The 22,878-nt window shown below is 42.3% G+C and overlaps 1 protein-coding gene and 1 pseudogene across 2 annotated transcripts; both read right to left on the bottom strand.

Annotated features, from left to right (window-relative positions):
* Window positions 1-468: 468 nt before the first annotated feature.
* On the bottom strand, window positions 469-3,260 carry LOC113281585 (annotated as a pseudogene).
* A 142-nt stretch (window positions 3,261-3,402) lies between these two features.
* LOC113281584 (adenylosuccinate lyase-like) lies at window positions 3,403-8,963 on the bottom strand. Of its 2 annotated transcripts, XR_003326262.1 has the most exons (14): window positions 8,695-8,924; window positions 8,366-8,581; window positions 8,088-8,270; window positions 7,716-7,937; window positions 7,305-7,421; window positions 7,060-7,203; window positions 6,735-6,836; window positions 6,532-6,600; window positions 5,553-6,348; window positions 5,319-5,458; window positions 4,773-4,858; window positions 4,265-4,390; window positions 3,818-3,970; window positions 3,403-3,518 (listed from the first exon to the last, which is right to left on the bottom strand). XR_003326262.1 is itself a non-coding variant. In XM_026530374.1 (10 exons), the coding sequence occupies exons 2-10, from the start codon at window positions 8,842-8,844 to the stop codon at window positions 6,115-6,117; spliced, it is 1,437 nt and encodes a 478-aa protein (XP_026386159.1). In that variant the 5' UTR covers window positions 8,934-8,963; the 3' UTR covers window positions 5,921-6,114. The 2 variants fall into 2 exon arrangements, 1 of the variants encoding a protein (XP_026386159.1); XM_026530374.1 differs by lacking the exons at window positions 3,403-3,518; window positions 3,818-3,970; window positions 4,265-4,390; window positions 4,773-4,858; window positions 5,319-5,458 and adding an exon at window positions 8,934-8,963 and having other exon boundaries at window positions 5,921-6,348; window positions 8,695-8,844.
* Between the last annotated feature and the right edge of the window lie 13,915 nt (window positions 8,964-22,878).

Below are 22,878 nucleotides of genomic sequence, written 5' to 3'. Positions count from 1 at the left end.
AATTACAGAAGTCAACTCATTTTCTTAATTTAAGATATTAAACGCGTACAAACTCCCTTTAAAATTATTTATGGTATATATTTTTCTGAATTTTATATGTCAACAACGTGTATAATTTTAGAAAGCATTTCTGATTTAATGAAGTGTGCTAACAGCATTAGTTGTTTACCCGATAGAACAGAGAAAACAAAACAGGGGATATCCCTACAATATCTATCACCAAGCCAGATTTAACATACATCGGACCAGAAGGAGTTGATAAGTATTCGGGACTCATTTTATACGATATTAAAAGTGAACCAACATCAGGGCTCGTGCCGTTACGGCACAGGTTAAGGGCTAGTATATTTTATGTAACACAGTTTTACACTGTTCAATAGAAACCATTTTGCCTCTTTACTTTCCCCTGTATTTCCACTGCAAAAATTACTAATTATTATTTTCTAAAGATATGCATTTAATTGCTGGAGATTAAATAGCATATAAAAACTAAGAAAAGTAAGATTCCATATCTTACATATACACATTTACTTGCAGATTTCAACGTCGCCTAAGAACTGTACATTGATGATATTGCTGTTCGCATAAGTATTATCAAGAGAGTAATAAAACTTTACCATGACTTCTGACTCAAACAACTTGTGATATAAAGTACAACTACTCCTTTATTGATCAACTTCATCAAAATTAACCCGCTCTCCTGTAGCAAAGGTGTTCCAGAAGAGAGCACTGGCGAAATACAAAAGTGAGGTAAACAACAGGAACCCACGGAAAGAACCTACTAGCTCCACAAAGAAACCTGCGCCAATGGTTCCGATAATGGCAGCTAATGTTCCAGCAGTATTTGACATTCCTGTTAGCAATCCACATTGGTCAGATTGAGACAAGAACAAACTCCATTTAAAGAGTTAAAAGCACAAATTATCATTTGTCACTCCTAAGATTTATGGAACGATAACGGAATACAAAGTTACAGATGAAGAATAGTACCATGTAGTGTGCCAGCATACTGTGGAGCGATTTCCTGTTCACGTGATAAAACAAGGAAAACATTCAGAAAAGTACAAATGAAAGATCCATTTGTCTGCTGCTTCCAAATGTGATGTTTTAAAGATACCCACCTGAAGGTTCACATGAAAACCAGAGTGGCTGAAAGACTTAAAGCAAACGGCTACAGTGAGCCAAAAAGAGGCAATAAACGGAGTTTTTGCAGCAGTAAGACCTAGAAGAGCAACCCCAGGACCAATGAAATCAATAGACTGCACAGAAGAGAGATCACAAATAAGTAAGGTTGTTATCCGTGTAACGACAATGGTAAGAGTGTCGGGGTATGAATACAGGGTACTCTGACACGGCAAACAAAAAGATTAGGAAATGCTGACACGGGAATCAGGGACTGGGTAATGTTATGAATTCTTCATGCCAAATAAAACAGCTACATCTAGGCTTATATTGAAGAAAAATGGAGTCATGTTTCTACATCTTTGCTTTTATTTCTAGCTTCTTCTATTTTTCCAAGCTTTGTTAAGCTGCAAATATATACAAGTATACGGCTAGTAGAGCTGTTTCAAATGTCCTCGAATGTCCGACCTAGGTACCAGTTTATGTATGTGTCCAAGAGGGAAAACAAAAAAATGCATTGAGTAATATGATGGATCTTTTCTTCAGAAGACATACCTGCATTATCTTGCGAGTAGTCGTAACTGGTGTACCACTGGATATTAGCATATCAGACCAAACACCAGCAAAATATCCTAAAACCGCCATCATGGTCCAAGGAACTGCACTAAACCATGCGGCTTGTCTAAGGTCGACATGATGGATCTGTTCCACACAGACAAATTCCAACCAGTTAAGACTACTAATAAATCTAGGACAAAATTGTTCCTAATTAAATAGTGCATTAAAGCCTTACTGTGCTAAAGTATATGGGCATCCACGAAAGAATATCAAAATATCCCTGCACAAAAGTCAATTGATGATTAGATTACCATTTACAAAATTGTTAAATAGGTAAATGCATACACAAATAAGATCAAGCCTACTTCTAAGCTGTCACTAAAAGAATAGCAGTCATTACCCAGCTATGCATCGCATTTGCAGATATTAGGGCCTAAGTAGGTAATTTTGAAAGCAATCGCCCAAAAGGAGGGATGACATTTGTCATTTTAGGTTTCTTCTCCAACCCTGGAACTGCGGGGCTCTGCCTCATGTTTGTTATGTAGTCCAATTCATACTTGGATATCTGACGATGGGGACTAGGAGTACTTGATGTGGCAGAAACCCACACTAAAACCCAAAGTAACCCAGATAATCCAAATATTACAAAAGGTCCAAAGACTCCTCCCTGTGACATGAGGATTGGAGAAAGCACAAGTCCAATCACATTTCCAAGCTGAAATCCACCCATTGCAATTCCAACTGCCCTAGATCGTTCCGTCTTCGGAAACCATCTAAAAGTAAATGTTAGTTCAGCAACCCTTATTTGCAATTTTCATAAGCACATATTCTATCACACAAAAACCATATCATAACATGAACTTCAGCATGAAATCTGAAATCACAAAGTAGAATGTTTGACCAATACCTTGAGATCATGTTGTTCAAGCGAGGCAGAGCTACACCTTCTGCAGTTCCAAGCAATACTCGCATTGCAAGTAGTGCCCACAAAGAAGTCTCAGCTTCCCATGGAGTGAAAAATGTAGCTAATGACCATATAGCCACACCCCATGCCACAACTACTTTACCAACATAATAATCTACTAAAGCTCCTCCAACAATAGGAGGAATCAAGTATCCCCAAAGAAAAGACGACTGCAAATGACAATCAATCAAGGAAATGAAACCCTAATTTAAAATCTCCAAAACCAAGAGTGGAAAGTAGGGTTTATATGTTGATTACCTGAATAATACCAGCAAAAGACCTACTCCAACCATGAGTCAAAGAAAGAGGAACAATAGCCACAGACATAACAACCCTATCAGCATTACAGAGAGCTAAAGCAAGACCAACCATGGCAACAACTTTAACTCTTTCAGAAGTAATAAACTCAATAAAAGTGGGTGTTTCAAACTCTCCACCATCATCATCATTTGGAACCGATAGAGTATCATTAGGAGAAACCTTAATTTGAGATGAGAGAATCCGCTGCTTGATTCCATCTTCTCCAACGATTCCAGCACTAAAATTCCTCCACGAATTGAGAAATCTCTGTTTCTTGGAAATAATTGAAGTGAAAATTGATTGGGTTTTGTGGGGATATGTTGTCTGGTTTTGTAAGAATTATTAGGGTTTCGAAATGAAGATGGAGGAGAACGAAATAGTGATTTATCTAGAGATAGTTGATAACTCATAGTGAACTCCAGAAATGAACTTTGGAGTAGCAGAAATTTTTTATTTTGTTTTCACTGATGAAACTAATTTTAATTTCCTAGTTGGAGCCATTTTTTAAATCCCTAAAATACCCTTCTCTTCCATTTTTTTCTTTTTGCCCAGTTTGAACTAATCCATCCATTCCCTGTATATTTCAGCTGGCAAAATTAGCCAACACTCCAGCAGATCAAGCCAAGCACTATGTTTGAACATTTGGGTGTCACTAAACTTAGTTTTTCTTTTTTGGGAAGCAAAGGGAAATCAGCACATTAAAGCCAAGCGAAGGACCATAGTGGTTGGATCTCACTACAATGAAGCTATATCAAAGCGAAATCATCAACCATAGTGCTTGGCCTAAAAAGTAAAACAAGGGAAATCTTCTGAATAAGTTGAATGTGGAGTCACTTTATAAAAGCTAACTGTGAGATAAAAATTTATATTTACCGTTAATGTGGACATCCCAGAATCTGCATGCCTCATTACTCCATCAATGCTCCAGTCCGTATACGATGGAATAGGAGATGTCACAGGAAAGAGAATCTCAACACCTCAACGATTACCATGGAAAGCTGCTGTTTCTACTGGCTTTAGTCCATGCTGTGACACGAGAAAACGTTGATTTTCATAAGCCAGACTACCATCAGAAACCAAAGCACCATGAATAATTCAAAGTATATCCCACCACTTTTTCCATAAATTTAAACATAGGTAACCATGACTGTGCCTTTCTAGTTCAAGGGTGCATAGATAAGACTATCCCTTTGATTCCCAATGGCCAACAGAGCTTTATAAAGTCCAACAAAATACTAAGAACTTTCCAGTTGAACTATGGCCAGTTACAACAAGTCAGGTCCAGTAAGTGAACACAGACCCAGAATACATATAGCTTACAATATCCGTAACATTTGGATCTGCACCGGCTTCAACTAGCAGCTTGATGATTTGTAATACCCCCACTTCAGCTGCAAATGGTAGAGCTTTTACTCCATCTGGTCCACCATTTGGATCAACACCTGCCTGCACAGATGGGAAAAGATTCAAAATAACAAGTTACATAGACACACACACTCACACACCAAAAAAAAGCATAATAATAGACAATCTATTCAGGCATTGTACAGCTACAAGCATATGCATAATAATAGACAGCGCTGTTGGATGAATACACCATCAACACTGGTACACACTTATTAAAGAGCAAAGCAAAATACATGGAACCAAGAGAAACATGGGAAGTTCTCAAATATACATTTAAAATCAGGGAAAATAAGTATAGCTTGAACAGCTTTAAGTTTCATCAGAATGATACTCACAAACTGCAGGTTCGGATCACCCAAACTAGTGTAAATCTAAACAAATGTAATAAAGTCCAACAAGAATGTAAAAGTGGATTTTCAACCTTGAGTAGATACTCCACACATTGCCAAGATTTGGAATGGATGGCTGCCTGAAGAGAAGTAGTCGCCTCGTTGAATAGCAAATGGGCTGCAAAGACAAAAAGGAAGAGAGACTTGGTGGCCTCAGGAAAAAAAAAAACTGTACAGGTGATAAAAATGATTATATATTCTTCTGTGCAAGGATAAGGTGCCTTTATACACTAAAGGTGACCAGACTAGCAATCTAACAAATCATCTGAAGGGAAAAAACTTAATGAAGTAGCATTAGGAAGAAATAAAACTCAACAACATACAATAAGAAGGTATTTCTTTGGTTATATCTACAGAGCTTTCTTCTAATTTCGAAATTCTTTTTCTTTTTGAAATTCTAAGCATAGATGGCATTGACTTAAGGTAGTTCTGATTAAGAAATAAAACTAAACGTACGTCATGATCAGACAGTCAACATCGTGTCAGGATAAGATTTAGGTTACCACATAGAGACTATTTGAGTACCTACAATGCAAAAAGGCACACCCTGTTCAGGAAGAAAAACAGAAGCTACTCACATTGGCATTTCGATGCAAAAGAAGCTTAACTATATCGTCATGCCCATAATAGCAAGCAAATTGAAGGGGTGAGCCAAAATCATTTGAAACATCTACATGAATGCCTTTTGATAGTAACAAGATTACGACATCTTTATGTCCTGCAACACAAAAAAAGCATCAGGGCCTCATCAGACTACTCGGGGATGTCCGAATAACATATAAATCTACCAGATCAATTGGATTACATGCTACCTTTCATAGTGGCAAGATGCAAAGGATGCATATTCCCATTCTCAGGAGATATGCTACAGCGCTCACACGTCCTTCAATAGCCGCTTCGCACAGGGGAGTTTCGCCTGTAAAATACATCACCCGAATATACAATCATGCATTTATTCGCAGCCGCTTCAATCAGTACTAAAACTTCAGAAGTCATAGTGCGATGATAAACTCACGCCGCCTTTTCTTACCGTTAACATAAGTGCATTAACCCACTAAGCAATATGCACTCTAAAGACCTAGCATTCAATCTAAAAACACCCATCTCATTTCATTACAATCATTAACAAGACGAAACAGAAGAAAATAACAACAGCTAGCAGAGATTTTGCACGTGAAGATAACTGGATTAGGGGAAAACTGTATCTTCAATGAAGTGTACAAAGAGTAAAAACTCATTTCAAAAATCATAAAACACAGGAGCATGCCAGGAATTAATCAGCTGCTCATGTTTGTTTACTTAGGTTTATCGCGAGGTTGAATTGCGGAATTTCTGGAAATACACACAAATTGGATGGGTCATGGGTTCCTCCTATTATAAGGCATGAACACCATTCACTAGATCAACAAACTTATCAACATCATTAGCTAAACTGGCTGCTTCGCTGATGTAGGTGTGGGGTGTAAGTTCCAAAAGATTAGCTTTTGCATCCGCAGGGATCTCTAAACCTAAAATGAATTCTCTGATGCTATCTTTAGAGATTCCTTTCCCTCTGGTTAGTTCCTTCAGCTTCTCGTAGGGTTCGGGAACACCATTTCTTCGCATCACCTGATAAGGGAAAATACAAACCCGTGGAGTTTTAGAAAAATGGTGAAAGTGTAGAGAGAAACTGCAAGGATTTGATGTATATTACAATAGAGGTTTATCGATCTTGGTGATATACAATCTATTTTGCTTTATTGTATAATTCCCTTTATCTGATTATCTAAAAAAAAAGTTAGAGATGCTTACAGTCTGTATGGGCTCAGCAAGAACTTCCCAGCATAGATCCAAATCTTCACTTAGGCGAGCTTCATTTACCTAGAAATGAGAACAAATAAGAAACATGAACAACTAACTAAATCATAGTCGAAGAGATATATATACTTTTGCTTGAATGTAGTTTCTCCATGGGTTGGAGAAGATCCCCACAAAGCCCACAACAAAATACTCACTTGAAGCTTTCCAATGCCCTGGAGGGCACTTCTGTAAGCAAGAAGAGAATGCCCTAATCCCACACCCATATTCCTTAGAACAGTTGAATCAGTAAGGTCACGCTGTTAAACAAACATACAGTAAGGTGCGAAAAAAAAAACATAAAAATGAAGAACATAAAACTATAAGGCAACTGCAGTATAAATATGCAAAATCTGTGTTAAACTGTATCATGCATAAACAGAATGTCAAATATTTTAGTAACCCTTGATAAGAGCATTAAAGTGTAAGATTCATAGTTAATAAACCAAAGGAACTATCTAAAAACATTAAGATCGTTATTACCTGCCAGCGCGAGATAGGCAACTTTGTGCTCAGGTGAGATAGTCCATCATTGGCCAACCCAAGATTACCCTCACTGTTTTCAAAATCTATGGGATTCACCTTATGAGGCATGGTAGAAGATCCAACCTCACCAGCCTTTGTAATCTGAATAAAAGGTCAGAAAAGGAGAAGTTTTTAGGTAGAGAAACATAGAGTGGACAGCCAACAACATGTACACTAACTTCCTTCTCATATTGCGTGTTTACCTGCTTAAAGAATCCTAAAGACACGTAGCCCCATACATCCTTGTCAAAGTCCATCAATATAACATTAAACTGTTTAATTGCATTGAACAGTTCTGCCATATAATCATGAGGCTCAATCTGAAGGAAAACACAACCAACCATCACATGTAAAAACAGAACAGGGAGTAGATGATGATTCACATATGTTTAATAAACTACAAACGCATTATTTGAGTTGCATAACTATTAACTCCATATTCTCCACCACATACCATGTTAAACAATTTACATAACCATGACCCTCAAAGAGAAATCTTCTTTCGTTACAAGTAGAACAAGTCAAACGATATAAAATTGGTAGCAAAAATGTTTTGATTATAAATAAAACACAGTATATCCACAAAAATGGAACATATATGATCAGAAACAAACCTGAGTCACATAGGGGTTGAAACTTAATCCTAGAGATTCTACAAACTCCTCGGCAACTCGAGGCCAGCTTAGCTCGGGGTATGCGACAAGATGCGCATTGTAATTTCCAGAAGCACCAGCAAACTTGCCCAGTATAGCAACTTTAGATAGATCAAGTCTTTGTTTGCTTAATCTAGCAGCAAAAATTGCCATTTCTTTTCCCAGAGTAGTTGGTGTAGCTGGCTATGAGAAGATCAAGAGAACAAAATGGTATAACTCAATAAGTGAAAACCACAGTAAGTCCAACAAATAAAGCGAGACATATATATCAGCCTCTGAACAACAAAATAGAGTTTACACAATTTTGCTATTCACGTAAAAAAACTCCAGTACCTGTCCATGAGTGCGAGAGAGCATAGGAACATGAGCATTGTCTTTTGCCATCTTACATAAAGCTCTAATCAAATCATCCATGACAGGTAATATCACTGTATTTAAGGCCCCTTTTAGCATCAACGCGTGAGCCAAATTATTGATATCCTCTGATGTACAAGCAAAATGGAAAAACTCAAGTACCTGGAATAAATTAAACGGCACAAGTTTAACAACAACGATAATTGAAAGCAACAAGAAGCTTCAAAAACATGAAACTGGAGAGAATCAAATCCAACCTTTGCAATCTCCGGATGGGATTGACATTTTTGTTTCAGAAAGTATTCTACTGCTTTCACGTCGTGATTCGTAACTCTCTCAATCTTTTTCACCTCCAAAGCATCACTCACACCAAACCCATCAATAACTCCTTCCAGGAAAGACAGGGCATCCTTGCCGAAACTGGGGACCTCTGTTATTTCCGGAATTTGTGAAAGCTTTATCAGCCATTTGACCTGTGTTCAAACAAAATATCAAAATAAAACTTTCATAAATGATCTTGTATAAAAAATCAAGCATATAGGATACAAAACAAGGCTGAGGGTGAAACTTGACTTATGAATTGTACCTCCACTATAACACGGAAATGAATAAGACCGTATTCACTCATAAACGGAGCCAAATCTTTAACCTTTTTCCAATATCGACCATCCAAGGGTGATAAAGCCGTTACGCTACAGAGCTCAAACTCAGAATCATCAATCGTCATGCTATCCATCTACAAAAAAAAAATCAAAATTGACAACCCATGTTTAGTTTTACACCATCAATTTCTAGAATTTCATTTCATAACATCTTAAAACCAACCCCAAATTGTGTTCCACATAAAAATTGCACACTTCATCGACGGAATGTGTGTACACATATATCTCACTATCAGACACGTGTATATAAAAAGATACGTGGAAAGCATGCAGGACAAAACATCAAAACATGATGCATCACGAAACACCAAATAAACCCCGAGGAGTTACTTTATCTCATCCCCAAAAGAGAAGCTAAGATCAACGGTGGAGAGAAAGTTAGCTGACACGGACGTGACAGGGACAGAAGACACTTGTCTGACACGAACAGACCCCTCAACTACCCACATTAAACACTCTGAGCAGTGTTCGTGTCGATCAACCTGTGGAACGAGCGAGGATGCCTCTGCGGGATTAAGGGGCAAACGCAGACCTCCGCGTGATAGACGCAAGGACACAAGAAGATAAGGTTCCAACGGTCTTCAGAGATGGGTCCCACATTCTAACCTTATAAATACCCCGTCTCCACCAAGAGGAAGGGGGATCGGAAAAATCAGAAGGAAAGGAGAGAGAGAGAGAGATTGCAAGTGTAAGTAAATCATTTAGAAGAGAGAAACATGTAACCCAAAAGTCATTCGACTATTCGTGTAACCGTGAAGAACATAGTAAAACAACAAACCCCGTGGACGTAGGCCTTAGTGCTGAACCACGTAAACCTTGGTCTTATTTACATTTCAGCACTTTACGTTTATTTAGCTCTATGGATGTTTACTTATACGTTTTGTTTTCCTCACTTGTACTTATATCCCATGCGCAAACGCCTCGCATGGAGTTGTTAGATGAGGCCATGATAAACCCGAAGGTTTTTGAGCCAATGAATCAACACCAGGATATCATCATCACAATCTCTTTAGATGATAACGATTGATTGTGAACATTTGGACCCCTGCGTGGTTTGTGTGTTCACAATTTGGCGCTAGAAACAGGGACTTCGTCCCGGTAAAAGATTTATCTTGTCCTGTGATTTCATTTTAGATTGGCATATGATTGCTCTGATTTATCAGCTCGGACCGTATAGATCATTTGTTAACTGTATTACATTCAAAAACCCACCTTTTATCTTCGATAAGAGTTATTGTTCTAATCCGTGGATTTACGATTTTCTTTAGATCTCGTGCGAACCCGTCTCTCTGGGGAGTTTTTTTGTAGTTTTTATACTAAGGATCTCCTTTAATAAAACTTTAACTCGTATATTGTAACTTGCGTGTATTAATTCTCCCCTGGAAGAATGTATTTCGCCAACTAACCCGCTTCACGCGGATATTCCCGTTTTTGTTGTTTGAAATGCCTTATGCAGAAAGAACGTATTGTGAGTAAAGAAGGCGAGTTTCGGCGAGATTTCATTGTCAACAAAAGGGCACGTGATGGAAAAGACGCAGGAAGCAGGAAAATCCAAAGCTTTGTCAAAAGAAACACCCAGGACAACCCCGGTCATCACCCGAAGCAAGCAGAAAGGAGATAAAGCTAAAATGACCAATCGAAGGCAAGATACTGCGGAAATCACTTCACCTATGAACGCTAATTCAGTTGCAGCGGCGACTCTCAGAACAGCAGCGACAAAGTACGGTAGGGCTGCGGTAGTCCCGAAGGCTGCGGAGGCTAGTAATACTTGCGCCATGAGTCAACTTAATCAACCAAGAGAAAGGGTGGATGAATCCAGAACATTCCAACCCGCGCACCTTCTAACTTTTGGAATGCCACCAACAAATGATCAAAATCAAACCATACCGGCGGCTCTGGCACCGCAAAGGGGCACTCACCCCAATTTGGAAATGCCGGCAACCGAAGCTGAACCCCTGCCACCTTTAGTGCAGACCATGGAGGAGGGCGGCACCATGGCTGTAGTAGCACGCGCCGGGACTCCCAATCAGGGGTCCAACCAATCACACCGACTGATGGCTGAGCTTGAGGAACTGAGGAAGAGCCAGCAGGTTTACGCAGATGCCGTAGCCCTGTTGTCCAGAGAAAATCAAGATTTAAAGGAGCGGATTTCTCTAAGCACGAAGACCAGCCAACAACTTGATGAAGCAAGCTCCAAAGCACCAGAGGCAAACCGAGACTGTAGAGTCGTCATAGCGGCTAATGAAGACGCGACAAGGAGAAGTAGCGTACCCGACCCGGATTATGACGATGGAGAGTCAGACGGTAATGAGCCGAAGAATTTAGGGCACCAACGCGCAATGGAGGAACTACGAGATGAGATGATGGCCGAGATCAGGCAATTAAAAAATAAACAAGGCGGGGGAGGTTAGAAGAGGTCATGAGAGAAGCTAACTCCACGCCCTTAACTCATCGCTTGGCCAACACCCCTATTCCACTGAAATGCCCTGTCCCAACGTTCGAATGCTATGATGGATCCAGCGACCCTGCTGCACATATTCGGTACTACAACCGTGTCTTAGCTAGATGGGGTCAGAACGACGCCGTACTCTGCAGATACTTCCCGTCAAGCCTGAAGGGATCGGCGTTATCATGGTTCGATAATCTGCCACCAAACTCCATCCACTCATACGACCAACTCGCAGAGAAATTCTTAAGAACATACATGTACAACAAGACTGTAAACACCGGAATGGATAAGCTCTTTTCACTAGCGATTGGCTACAAGGAAACCACGAGGGAGTACACTAACAGATGGCACAAGATCTGCCAAGCCATAGGGAGCGTGGACCCAGTGGTAAGCATCAATTGCTACAAATGGGGCTTAGACCGAATGAGTCCCCTATTTGTTGAAATTCATGGGAGCGTGCCTAAGACAGAGGGAGATCTTCGAATAATTATCGAAAAGCACGCTCGACTTGAAGAAATTCAACGGGAAAACCGGAGGGCATATCCGCAGAGGTCTCACCGCACCAATTCAGCGGAACAAACCAATGGGGCCAAAAGGAGTTGCTCAGGGGAGAGACCTCACGAAGATATGAAGGAACGAAGGGATGAACGAAGAACAGGTGACCGAAAATTCGAAGATCAAGTTTACACGAAACCCAACACTAGCTATGCTCGTATCCTACGAGAGATCAAAGGGAGGGAAAACTTAGAGTGGCCATGGTCTAAGGGAAAGCAGCCCCCGAGATCCGAGAAGTCTAAAGACTACTGTGAATATCACTGTTTCAACGGACACCAGACCGAAAAGTGCAAGAACCTAAAAATAATGATCCAAAAATTAATTGATGCGGGAGAGCTCAAACATTACGTACAAAAGGATGTTACCGAGGACAGATCCAAGCGAACCAAACCAGTCCAACTTCCGGAAGGAAACCGAACAATCAACACCATCTCGTGTTCTGAAGCCACAGGACCCTCACTTACAGCGCAGATTGGAAAGAGGTTACGGAAGCAATTCGAAGACCGCTGCGAATTATATAAGGTCGATGGGATAGTGGTGGACGAACACGAAGAATGGATGGAATCTCCTATCATCTTCGATGCCGAGGATATCGAAGAAGATATGGAAGACCATAACGATCCCTTGGTCCTAACACTACCAGTAGCTGGATGTAACCTCAAAAAGATCCTCATAGACGGGGGAAGCTCTATAAACGTCCTATTCTACGATGCCTTCAAACGGATGAAACTCCATGATGAACAGTTAATGACCTCTTATCACACCATCTACGGATTCAATGGAGCAGCCACGAAGCCCTTGGGAGACATCGTGTTGCAGGTTAACGCAGGGCCCATGAAACTGGAAACCAGATTCAGCGTGGTGGACACCCCTTCCCCCTACAACGCTATTATTGGACGAAAATGGATACATAAGCTCAAAGGAGTTGCGGAAACATACCACCAATATCTCAGATTTCCAACACCTGAGGGAGTAATGGAAATCAAGGGAGATCGGATCACTACGCGAGAGTGCCAGGCCACTCAGGATCATATCAACAACGAGCAAGAAGAGCAGCGAAAAATCCAAAGAGTAAAAAATCAAGAAACCGCGAGAGAGAAGGCCATAGACCTGTTCCTTAAGGAAACTACAGGAAAGGGCTTGACGAAAGATGGTAATGTCCTAAGCACAGAAACAAGTACCTCAACAACCAGCGAAGAACAGAAACACGCTAAATAGCAATTAAAGAGCGTCCCAGTCCTCGGAAACCCGAAGCCTGTGTTCACACCAGTAGAACCCGTAAAGGAAATCAACATAGGAACGGAAGAAAACCCGAAGATGATCAAAATCGGGACCATAATGGACGAAGGAAGAGAACATTCCTTAACCAAATTACTTAAGGAATATGCGGATGTGTTCGCCTGGAAGCTAGGAGATATGTCGGGGATTGACCCAAAAGTAATCCAACATGAACTACGCATCAAACCGGGCACGCCCCCGTTCAGACAGAAAATACGAAAAGTGGCTCCAGAGTATCATGAGGCAGTAAAAACAGAACTTCGGAAGCTACTGGACGCAGGATTTATCAAGGAAGTCAAATATCCTACCTGGATCTCCAACATGGTCATTGTTCCTAAGAAAAATGGAGGGGTTAGAATATGCATCGACTTTACTAATCTCAACAAGGCATGTCCAAAGGACAGCTATCCCCTACCGAGCATAGACCAGCTGGTAGAGGCAGTAGAAGGATACGAAGAACTATCATTCATGGATGGACATTCTGGCTACAACCAAGTAGCCCTGGCAGAAGAAGATCAGCCACACACAGCGTTCTACACCCCACATGGCCTTTACTGCTATACCAGAATGCCTTTCGGACTTCGAAACGCAGGGGCAACATACGAAAGGATGGTCGATGCTATCTTCAAGCCATGGATTGGAGGAACCCTAGAAGTCTACGTTGACGACATGCTCGTCAAAAGCAAGCTGCTTAAAGATCACCACCAGGACCTGAGGAATATCTTCGAAGCAATGAGACAGCATCACATGAAAGTGAATCCGGAGAAATGTACTTTCCGTGTCACCTCGGGGAAGTTCCTTGGATATCTGGTAACAAAAAGGGGCATCGAGGTAGACCCAGCAAAGATTCAAGCCATAGTAGAGATGTCGTCCCCAAAAAATTTAAAGGAAGTGCAGAAGCTCAATGGGTCTATAGCAGCGTTGGGCAGATTTATTGCACGGTCTTCGGACAAATGCAAACATTTCTTCAATATTCTCAAAAAAGGGAGCAGGTTCGAATGGACCGCTGAATGCGAGGAAGCATTCCAAAAAATCAAAGAACATCTAGCCTCAATCCCGATCCTGCAGAAGCCAGACCCTGACGAGGTTTTGGCACTGTACATAGCAGCAACAGAGGACGCAGTCAGCGCGGTATTAGTCAAAACCAATACAAAGATAGAACAGCCTATCTATTACGTCAGCAAGAGCCTCAATTCTGCGGAAAGAAATTATACTAAGATTGAACAACTCATCCTCGCACTGGTATGGGCTACCCAAAAACTGAGAACCTACTTCCTAACTCACCTCGTCAGGGTACCATGCAAAGCACCATTGGAAGCAGTCCTCAAAAGCACGGGAAAAGTGGGCCGAATAGCTAAATGGAACACCCATCTGGACCAATTCAACATCATTCATGAAATTCAACATTCTCAGAAGTCCCAAGTTCTGGCAGATTTCTTAGCAGACCTCCCCCTTGACAACGACGAAGAGATTAAGGGAATACCAGAAGCCGAGGAAGAAAACAAGGATCCAATGGATATCCTCGAACCTGCGAGTCAAAGACAATGGGAAGTCTTCGTCGACGGATCTAAAAATAAGGAAGGCGCAGGAATAGGTATTGTCATTATCACCCCAACTGGAGAAAGGATTATACAGGCACTCAGTTTGGAATTCAAAGAGCATACCAACAACATTGTTGAATATGAAGCTGTCGTACACGCCCTCCGTATAATAATAGAGATGGGTGTAACTGATGTAAGGCTGAAAAGTGATTCACAGCTTGTCATACGGCAAATAGGGCTCGAGTATAATGTGTACAATGACACCCTCTCAGCTTACATGGCCTTGGTCCAAACATTGGCATCACAAATCCCGAACATTAAGTTCCGGCACTTATGCAGAAGGGACCTCAGGCACGCGGATGCCCTAGCATATATATCATCCATGCTGAGGGATAAAAATGTCGAAGCTATTAAAATAGCAAGGGTATACGAGCCTTCGATTGCATCTCAATTCTCCTTCGCTACCAATCAAGATACAGTGGAAGAAAATATCGAAGACCAGGTAGGAGAAGACATCCATAATGACTTTGACGAAGAGGATATCCTGTCAAGAGCAAATCAAGACGAAGACTTCAGCAACGAAGATGACTGGAGAGTGACAATACATGCCTTTCTTGAAAAAGGAAGCTTACCTGCGGATCAGAAACAAGCTAGGAAGATACTCTCCAAAGTAGGAAGATATGATCTTCGGGATGGGGTCCTGTATAAGAAATCCTTCCTTGGACCATTACTGCGTTGCTTGTCCCGGAAAGAGGGGCATCGAATTCTAAATGATATCCATTATGGGGACGCGGGGAATCATAGCGGCATGAGATCACTAGCTGACAAAGCAAAAACGCAAGGATATTACTGGCCGACAATGATACAGGATGCCGCGAGGATGTCCCGACGATGTAAAGAATGTCAGCGATTCGCAAAAAAGATCCACGCGCCGGCAACAATGTTAAACTCCGTCGATAGCCCGTGGCCATTTGCAAAATGGGGCGTAGACATCGTCGGGCCTTTCATCGAAGGATCAGGGAAAAGACGATTTTTAATAGTAGCCACAGACTACTTCAGTAAATGGGTGGAGGCTAAGGCCTTGTCCAGGATCAGAGACGCGGATGTGTTTACTTTCATATTCCAGAACATCATTTGCAGATTTGGTATACCCGCTGAAATTGTATCCGATAACGGCAAGCAATTACAAGGGAAAAATATTGACATGCTCTTCGATACTTTAAAAATAAGAAAGAACAAGTCCACCCCCATATACCCTCAAAGCAACGGACAAGCGGAAGCTACCAACAAGACCCTCGCCCTTATACTCAAAAAACAATTAGATGAGCATAAGGGAAGATGGTGCGAACAACTGCACAATGTGTTATGGGCATACAGGACAACACGAAGATCCGCCACCGGGGAATCCCCGTTTCTTCTAACTTATGGAGCTGAAGCAGTCATACCTACGGAAATCCTCATGCCAACCACGAAGACCGAAGCTTGGGAGAAAAACCTCACAACAGATATGATGTTAGAAAGGTTGGACGACTTGGAAGGAAGAAGGGAAGTAGCTTTACAAAAGATGGAAAATTATCAACGAAGACTAGCAAGGGAGTACAACAAAAAGGTAAAGCTGCGGAATTTTGTAGAGGGGCAGTATGTGTTGAGAACAATCCCACGGTATCAGCAAGAAAAGAAATGGGGAAAGTTAGCACCTACGTGGGGAGGACCTTTTATAATACACGACGTTGCGGGTAATGGTTCCTACTACCTTCGTAATCTAAAAGGCGAGGTCCTCCAGCATCCTTGGAATGCTAAGTGTCTCAAACCATACTTCCCATAGGAGCAACGCAGATTTGAATCTGCTTGGAGTGTACCAGAAGAAGAAGGGAGCCTGACCGTTCCACATGTTTCTATCTCTGGAAGAGGAATTGCAGGCCTCAACTTATTAATCAAACAAGCTTTCAAATTATCAAGTCAGCAGAATCTATCGACAATATTGGGGAAAGTAGTTAATCTACAATCTCTCAGGGATCCCCCATCAGTGTCCATAAGTGTAAGACCAGGGGGAAGGCACCCAGCAGAAAGAGATACCCAACCAATCTTAAGGCAATGGGTCGACGGAATGGGTGTGTAAATATTTTAATCCCATATCCTAGAACGTTGCCCCGGCCCCCACCGTTTGGGAATCCTCTGGCCCAGGATTCGCCAGCGGGGTGACAGGTCTCAAGACGATCACGAAGGTACCTTCCTTCAGTATCGCACCCAAACACTTAAAAACTTTTGTTTTGTTTTTTTCACAAATGCTTAAAATAAAAACAAACCAACATTGCAGGTATATCAAGAAGAGGATTCATTTCATAAAGGATGATTACAAGAAGTGAAAGTCCAAATTCAAGGATACACCATCAAAAAATATTCCTTTTACAGGATATCAGCAAAAAATATTCTTGTTACATGATTACAAAAAGGGAAGGATAATGATGCCGCGGACCCTACAGAATGCTGCGGTCTCTACCTAGATTGCTGCCCCATCGGCAGCATTATTCCGAAGACTTGAAGGGACGCTCCCACCAGAAGAGGGGCCCGAGGAGCTGGGCAAGGCAGAAGGAACGGGACGACGAGGATAGTTCTTCACGAGACCATGCTCGTTCTTTAGGACAAGTTCTATCCTCTCCAGCTTCTTGTTCGTCTCCTCAGCCAATTGACAACGAGCCTTGTGCTTAATAACTGTTGTCCGCTGTTAGGCTTAGGATAATAACGAAGATAGCCGATTCACTTCTCTAGAAGCAGCACCAACGGCCTCCTCGCGGGTTGCTGCTAAATTCTTTAAATGATTGGTTTGTTCTTCCTGCTGCGCTAAGGAAGATTGAGCTTTTTCAAGTTTTTCATTTGTGACGCGAAGGCGTCCCTCGAGCTCTGAAAAAGACAACACCACGGAGTTAGCATAGAAAAAAAACATGGTCACACTCGATGAAATGGGATTATACCTTCGACACAAGCCGAAGCCTCTTCATACTCATTAACAACCGCATCTCGCGCTTCATCAAGATGATCATATTCCGTGGATAATTTCTTATAGTCTAGTTGAAGGTTGGTGAGAGTAAATTGACAGGCATCTAATTCTACCTGCTTCATCGAGTCCATATGACGAAGGTGGTCGACCTCTTTATTTATCTCTGAGACCCCTTTGCTAAGTCTGTACATACACACTTCAAGATTCCTCTCAGACTCGGCCTGACGAGCTACGTCGGCACGGGACGCGACAAGAGCATTGCTGAGAGCGCAGACTTCGGCACGAGCATCATCTCTTTCTATGACAAGACAGAGCATATTATCCTTGACCCCTGAAAGAGGAATGGATCGAGCCTTCTGTAATTCTTCTTCCAGCAGCTGAATCCTAGATTCCAGCAAGGAAGTACGCTCACGGGCTTCCCGCAGATTATCATGTGTCCACAGCAGTGTGCCATTAAATAAAGCACGATCATGGTTGTACAGATTTTGCATGTCGACCATCTGAACATGCCGCGCGCGCCATACCTCAGCCCGAGCATCCCATTTCTTGGCTTCATTCTTAATTTTCTCAACCAGATCTCTAATACGAGATTTTTGCCGAGCTCTTTCGTTTCGAAGCCATATCAGCTCGGGGACACCACCCACTGGAGATAGGGTGGGGAGACTCAGACAGAACAACTAAGAAATAGAAGAATGACGACATACTGCGAAGAACCAAACCTGTGAAAGTGGAAACTTGGATGCGAGTTTGCTCTAACTCAGCGCGCACAGCAACAAGCTCTGAACGAAGACCGGCCTCTGCTTCACCCATATTTTCTTTCTCCTTAAGGCTATTCTTCAGTTCTTCTATTTCCACCTCAGCCGCAGATAATTCCTTTTCTCTGTGACGAAGCTTAGCCTCGAGCTTCAGAGATTTTGCTTTGAAAAACTGATACAGCACGTGGTTACAATGCTCACTCCTCATCATCTACACATCAAGATGACAAAACATTATTTCACCGAAGCATTTGATCGTCACGAAAAAGTATGTACGAAAATTTACCTCCAACACACGCTGCTGCGGAAAGCCATATTGATACCCGTCGGCGATGGCCATCATATCGGCAACGGAAGTAGGAGGCTCCGGCACAAGGGTAGCTTCGGGAACACTCAACCTTTTTCCCCAGGCTTCAGACACCCGCGCCTTAGAAGACATCTCCATCATGCGACGGGTATACGCAGTTGATTCCTTTTCCCCAGCAACAACAGGGGCGGGATGAGAGACAAATAAAAGATTCTTTTCATTGAACCAATCCATGATGGCGTCCTCACCCTCAGACGTCGGCGACTGTGGAAGATTATCAGCAGGCGCATCAATGACCGATTTCCCCTTCTCTGACACGACCCCCTCAGCATAAATGTTGGCATGCTCCTCCGCGCCTACATGCGCAGCATGCTCCTCCGCACCACCATCTTCTACAGTAGCGTCTCCATTACCATCACCACCAAGAACATCCCAATCATCATTGGGGGAAAGTAAAGAGAAGTCCTCGGGAAAATCGAGGGCTTCGTCAAAGAACTCCCCCGTGAAGTACATCCGATCAAAAGAAAATTCTTGAGAAGCGGGAAGGGTATCCGCGGCATCACCAGCAGGGACGGAACCGATAACAACGTCATCAGCCACCACGGCTTTGTTTCTTCCTTCATCACCAACATGACCAGCGAAGACCTCTTCTTCGACATTGATAGGGGAGGTACCAGTACGTTCCTCCCCATCTGTAATCTCATCCTCAGCAAACTCTTCGTTCACTGGACTAGTAACTTCTTCTTGGGCTTCAGCCTCGCCCATCACAATAGTAGAAGACTGCTTCGGCCTAATCTTTTTTTTCTTCAACACCTGAAACCAACACCACAAAAAGAATTATTTTTCCCGACTGATGAAGTTCTAAAAGAGAAGCGCAGCTAGAATCCGCGTACCTGAGCAGTTGAGGTATTCTTCGGTGGAAGTATAACACCAGAACCTTCCTCCTCGTCTCCCTCTACGACGTCAAGGGCATAAGGAAAATTCATACCCGCAAAGTTCAGACGCCAGGGACAGAAATCTCCATAACGAGCAGGAGGAGACTCGCGTGGCTTACTACTCTCGGTAGGCCGCCAACCGCGGGGACCATGAATCCAACCGTAAGCCCACGGACCAACTATCTCGATAACGGTGGCGTGCCAATCGTAGTCATGATCGCGCTTGATCCTCTCTCGCGCGGGGAAGAGTTTCCGACGACTAGACCCCTCCGTGCCAGGAACATACTTCAGCTTGGCATCGGTGACCTCATTTAACAGACGAATCTCGCCCCGAGGAGCAGGGAGATTCCTAAGGCTGACACTCCACGGCTTGCGATTCCTACTATTGACGTAATCACCGAAGGAGTTATTGAAATTCTCAGGAGTATACCATTCCTTCTCCATGGGATTGGGGACGTAGCAAGTCATCGACGTCTCCCCCTTACTCCGCAGATAGCACTCCTTTAGGGCACGGAGATAATTCCCCGATAGTTGGGATACGGAACGGCTGTGAGTATTGGTGGAAGAGCCTTCACGACTAGCGAGCACGTCATAGTAGAAGGAATCACCTGATTTGTACAACGGAAGCATAAGACCAGCTTCGAACGCTCCAACCGTCGTTAACAAATGAAATTCATCGAACTCATACTTTGAGATAAGCTCATAAGTAATATCATCCTCAGGGGCATAGAAACGAACCCCGAAGGCTTGAAGCTCATGCTTTTCCTTGAACATTTCGAGATCAATATGCTTGAAGGTTACTTTTTTCCTACTAACCGAGACACTGCGTATCAAGGGGGCAGCCTCATCCTCCTCAGCGGGGCCGGATGAACTAATGAACGCTTCAGAAGCTTTTCTCTTCACAGGGGGATTCTTTGAAGATTCATCCCTCGGAACTACACCCTTCGTATTCTTCCCTTTAAAAGTTGGAGGAGACCGCAGATGATGCTCGGGCACTAACGAACGTAGAGGAGGAATGTCAAAAGCAACAGCACGAGGCGGAGCCGGCGTACTCCTGGTATCATCACGAGGACGAGCCGTTGCGCGATCGAAGACTCTTCGGGAACCAGAAGGAATTGTCGGAGGAATCTCTTCCCTATAAGACGAGGCCTTCGCACCAGAAGAAACTCGACTCCGACGAACATCATCTTGAGACTCTCTACGCGGAGGAGATCTCGATAGCCCAGAATCAGGAGTCTGATAAGTAAGCCGCGGACGGTCAGACATGGCTGCGAAAAGATTAAAATCAAGAACAAGTTACACACAATCAAAAACATTACCAAAGATCAAAAAACCATATCAATAGCAATACACACACGATAACGCAGAAACCCTAAAATTAGTATACATGCTCAAAATTTCATAAAATTCATACCCTCAAAATAGTGGCTTCCTTAATTTAAGATGAAGAACAGGGGCAAACTAGTATGCAAGCATCAGAAGAAGTTCTTCATCACAAACAAGGAACAACAGTAGCAGAGAATTTACAAATCAACACAGCGTAAAACAGTGGAAATAAAGAAAAGAAAAACTTACCGGCAAAAACAGCAGTAGAAGAAACAAACAGTGGAAGCGGGCGTGATTAATGCTAAGGTGGAGAGAATTTAAGATCACAGATTCAATGAAGACTGACAGAGAATTTAAGATCACAGGTTCAATGAAGACTGACAGAGAATTTAAGATCACAGATTCAATGAAGACTGACAGAGAATTTAAGATCACTGGTTCAATGAAGACTGACAGAGAATTTAAGGTCACAGGTTCAATGAAGACAGACAGAGAATTTAAGGGCTGAAAAACAAATAATGAAAACTGAGAGAGTGTTTAGGAAGAATGAAATTAAATTTTCTTTCTATCCTTAAAATACCCGAAAGAAAGAGAAGGAAATTAATGGAGGAATGGGAAACGTGCCCGTTACATAAGCAGTTAATGCACGAATAAAAGACGTGCCCAAGTATCTAGGAGAAGTTATTAGGAGTGAGAAGAATATGCGACGGTAGTTTTTCTTCAAGGCACCCATTAGACATTCAAGCCCGAAGAAAAGGGGCAAATTGTATACACATATATCTCACTATCAGACACGTGTATATAAAAAGATACGTGGAAAGCATGCAGGACAAAACATCAAAACATGATGCATCACGAAACACCAAATAAACCCCGAGGAGTTACTTTATCTCATCCCCAAAAGAGAATCTAAGATCAACGGTGGAGAGAAAGTTAGCTGACACGGACGTGACAGGGGCAGAAGACACTTGTCTGACACGAACAGACCCCTCAACTACCCACATTAAACACTCTGAGCAGTGTACGTGTCGATCAACCTGTGGAACGAGCGAGGATGCCTCTGCGGGATTAAGGGGCAAACGCATACCTCCGCGTGATAGACGCAAGGACACAAGAAGATAAGGTTCCAACGGTCTTCAGAGATGGGTCCCACATTCTAACCTTATAAATACCCCGTCTCCACCAAGAGGAAGGGGGATCGGAAAAATCAGAAGGGAAGGAGAGAGAGAGAGAGATTGCAAGTGTAAGTAAATCATTTAGAAGAGAGAAACATGTAACCCAAAAGTCATTCGACTATTCGTGTAACCGTGAAGAACATAGTAAAACAACAAACCCCGTGGACGTAGGCCTTAGTGCTGAACCACGTAAACCTTGGTCTTATTTACATTTCAGCACTTTACGTTTATTTAGCTCTATGGATGTTTACTTATACGTTTTGTTTTCCTCACTTGTACTTATATCCCATGCGCAAACGCCTCGCATGGAGTTGTTAGATGAGGCCATGATAAACCCGAAGGTTTTTGAGCCAATGAATCAACACCAGGATATCATCATCACAATCTCTTTAGATGATAACGATTGATTGTGAACATTTGGACCCCTGCGTGGTTTGTGTGTTCACAGAATGAAAAATAAAAAAGTGATGAATAAAGTTAATTACCATGGCAACAACTGATTTAGGGCTATCTTTCACAGAGGCACTAACGCAACAAATTTTAAGAGGAAAAGAAGGTTTACTCGATAAAAATGAAGCATTTGAAGTGAGATTATAAGAAGAAAAATAATGAAGTTTTGAGTTAAATTTAGGGCTTGAACACCATGGTTGGATGCTACAACCAGAAACCCTAACTGATGGTGCTGCAACCTCCATAAACCCCTGTTATTCCCAGACAGCGAGGTTTTTTTCTTTTTCCTTCACTAAACCCCTGTTAGATGCGGCAGTGTAAAACGTTTACACGGCTGCT

This window comes from Papaver somniferum, chromosome 5 (genome assembly GCF_003573695.1).
Source record: "Papaver somniferum cultivar HN1 chromosome 5, ASM357369v1, whole genome shotgun sequence".
In the NCBI taxonomy this organism is placed as follows: Eukaryota; Viridiplantae; Streptophyta; class Magnoliopsida; order Ranunculales; family Papaveraceae; genus Papaver; species Papaver somniferum.
This window is presented reverse-complemented; position numbering and strand designations above follow the sequence as displayed.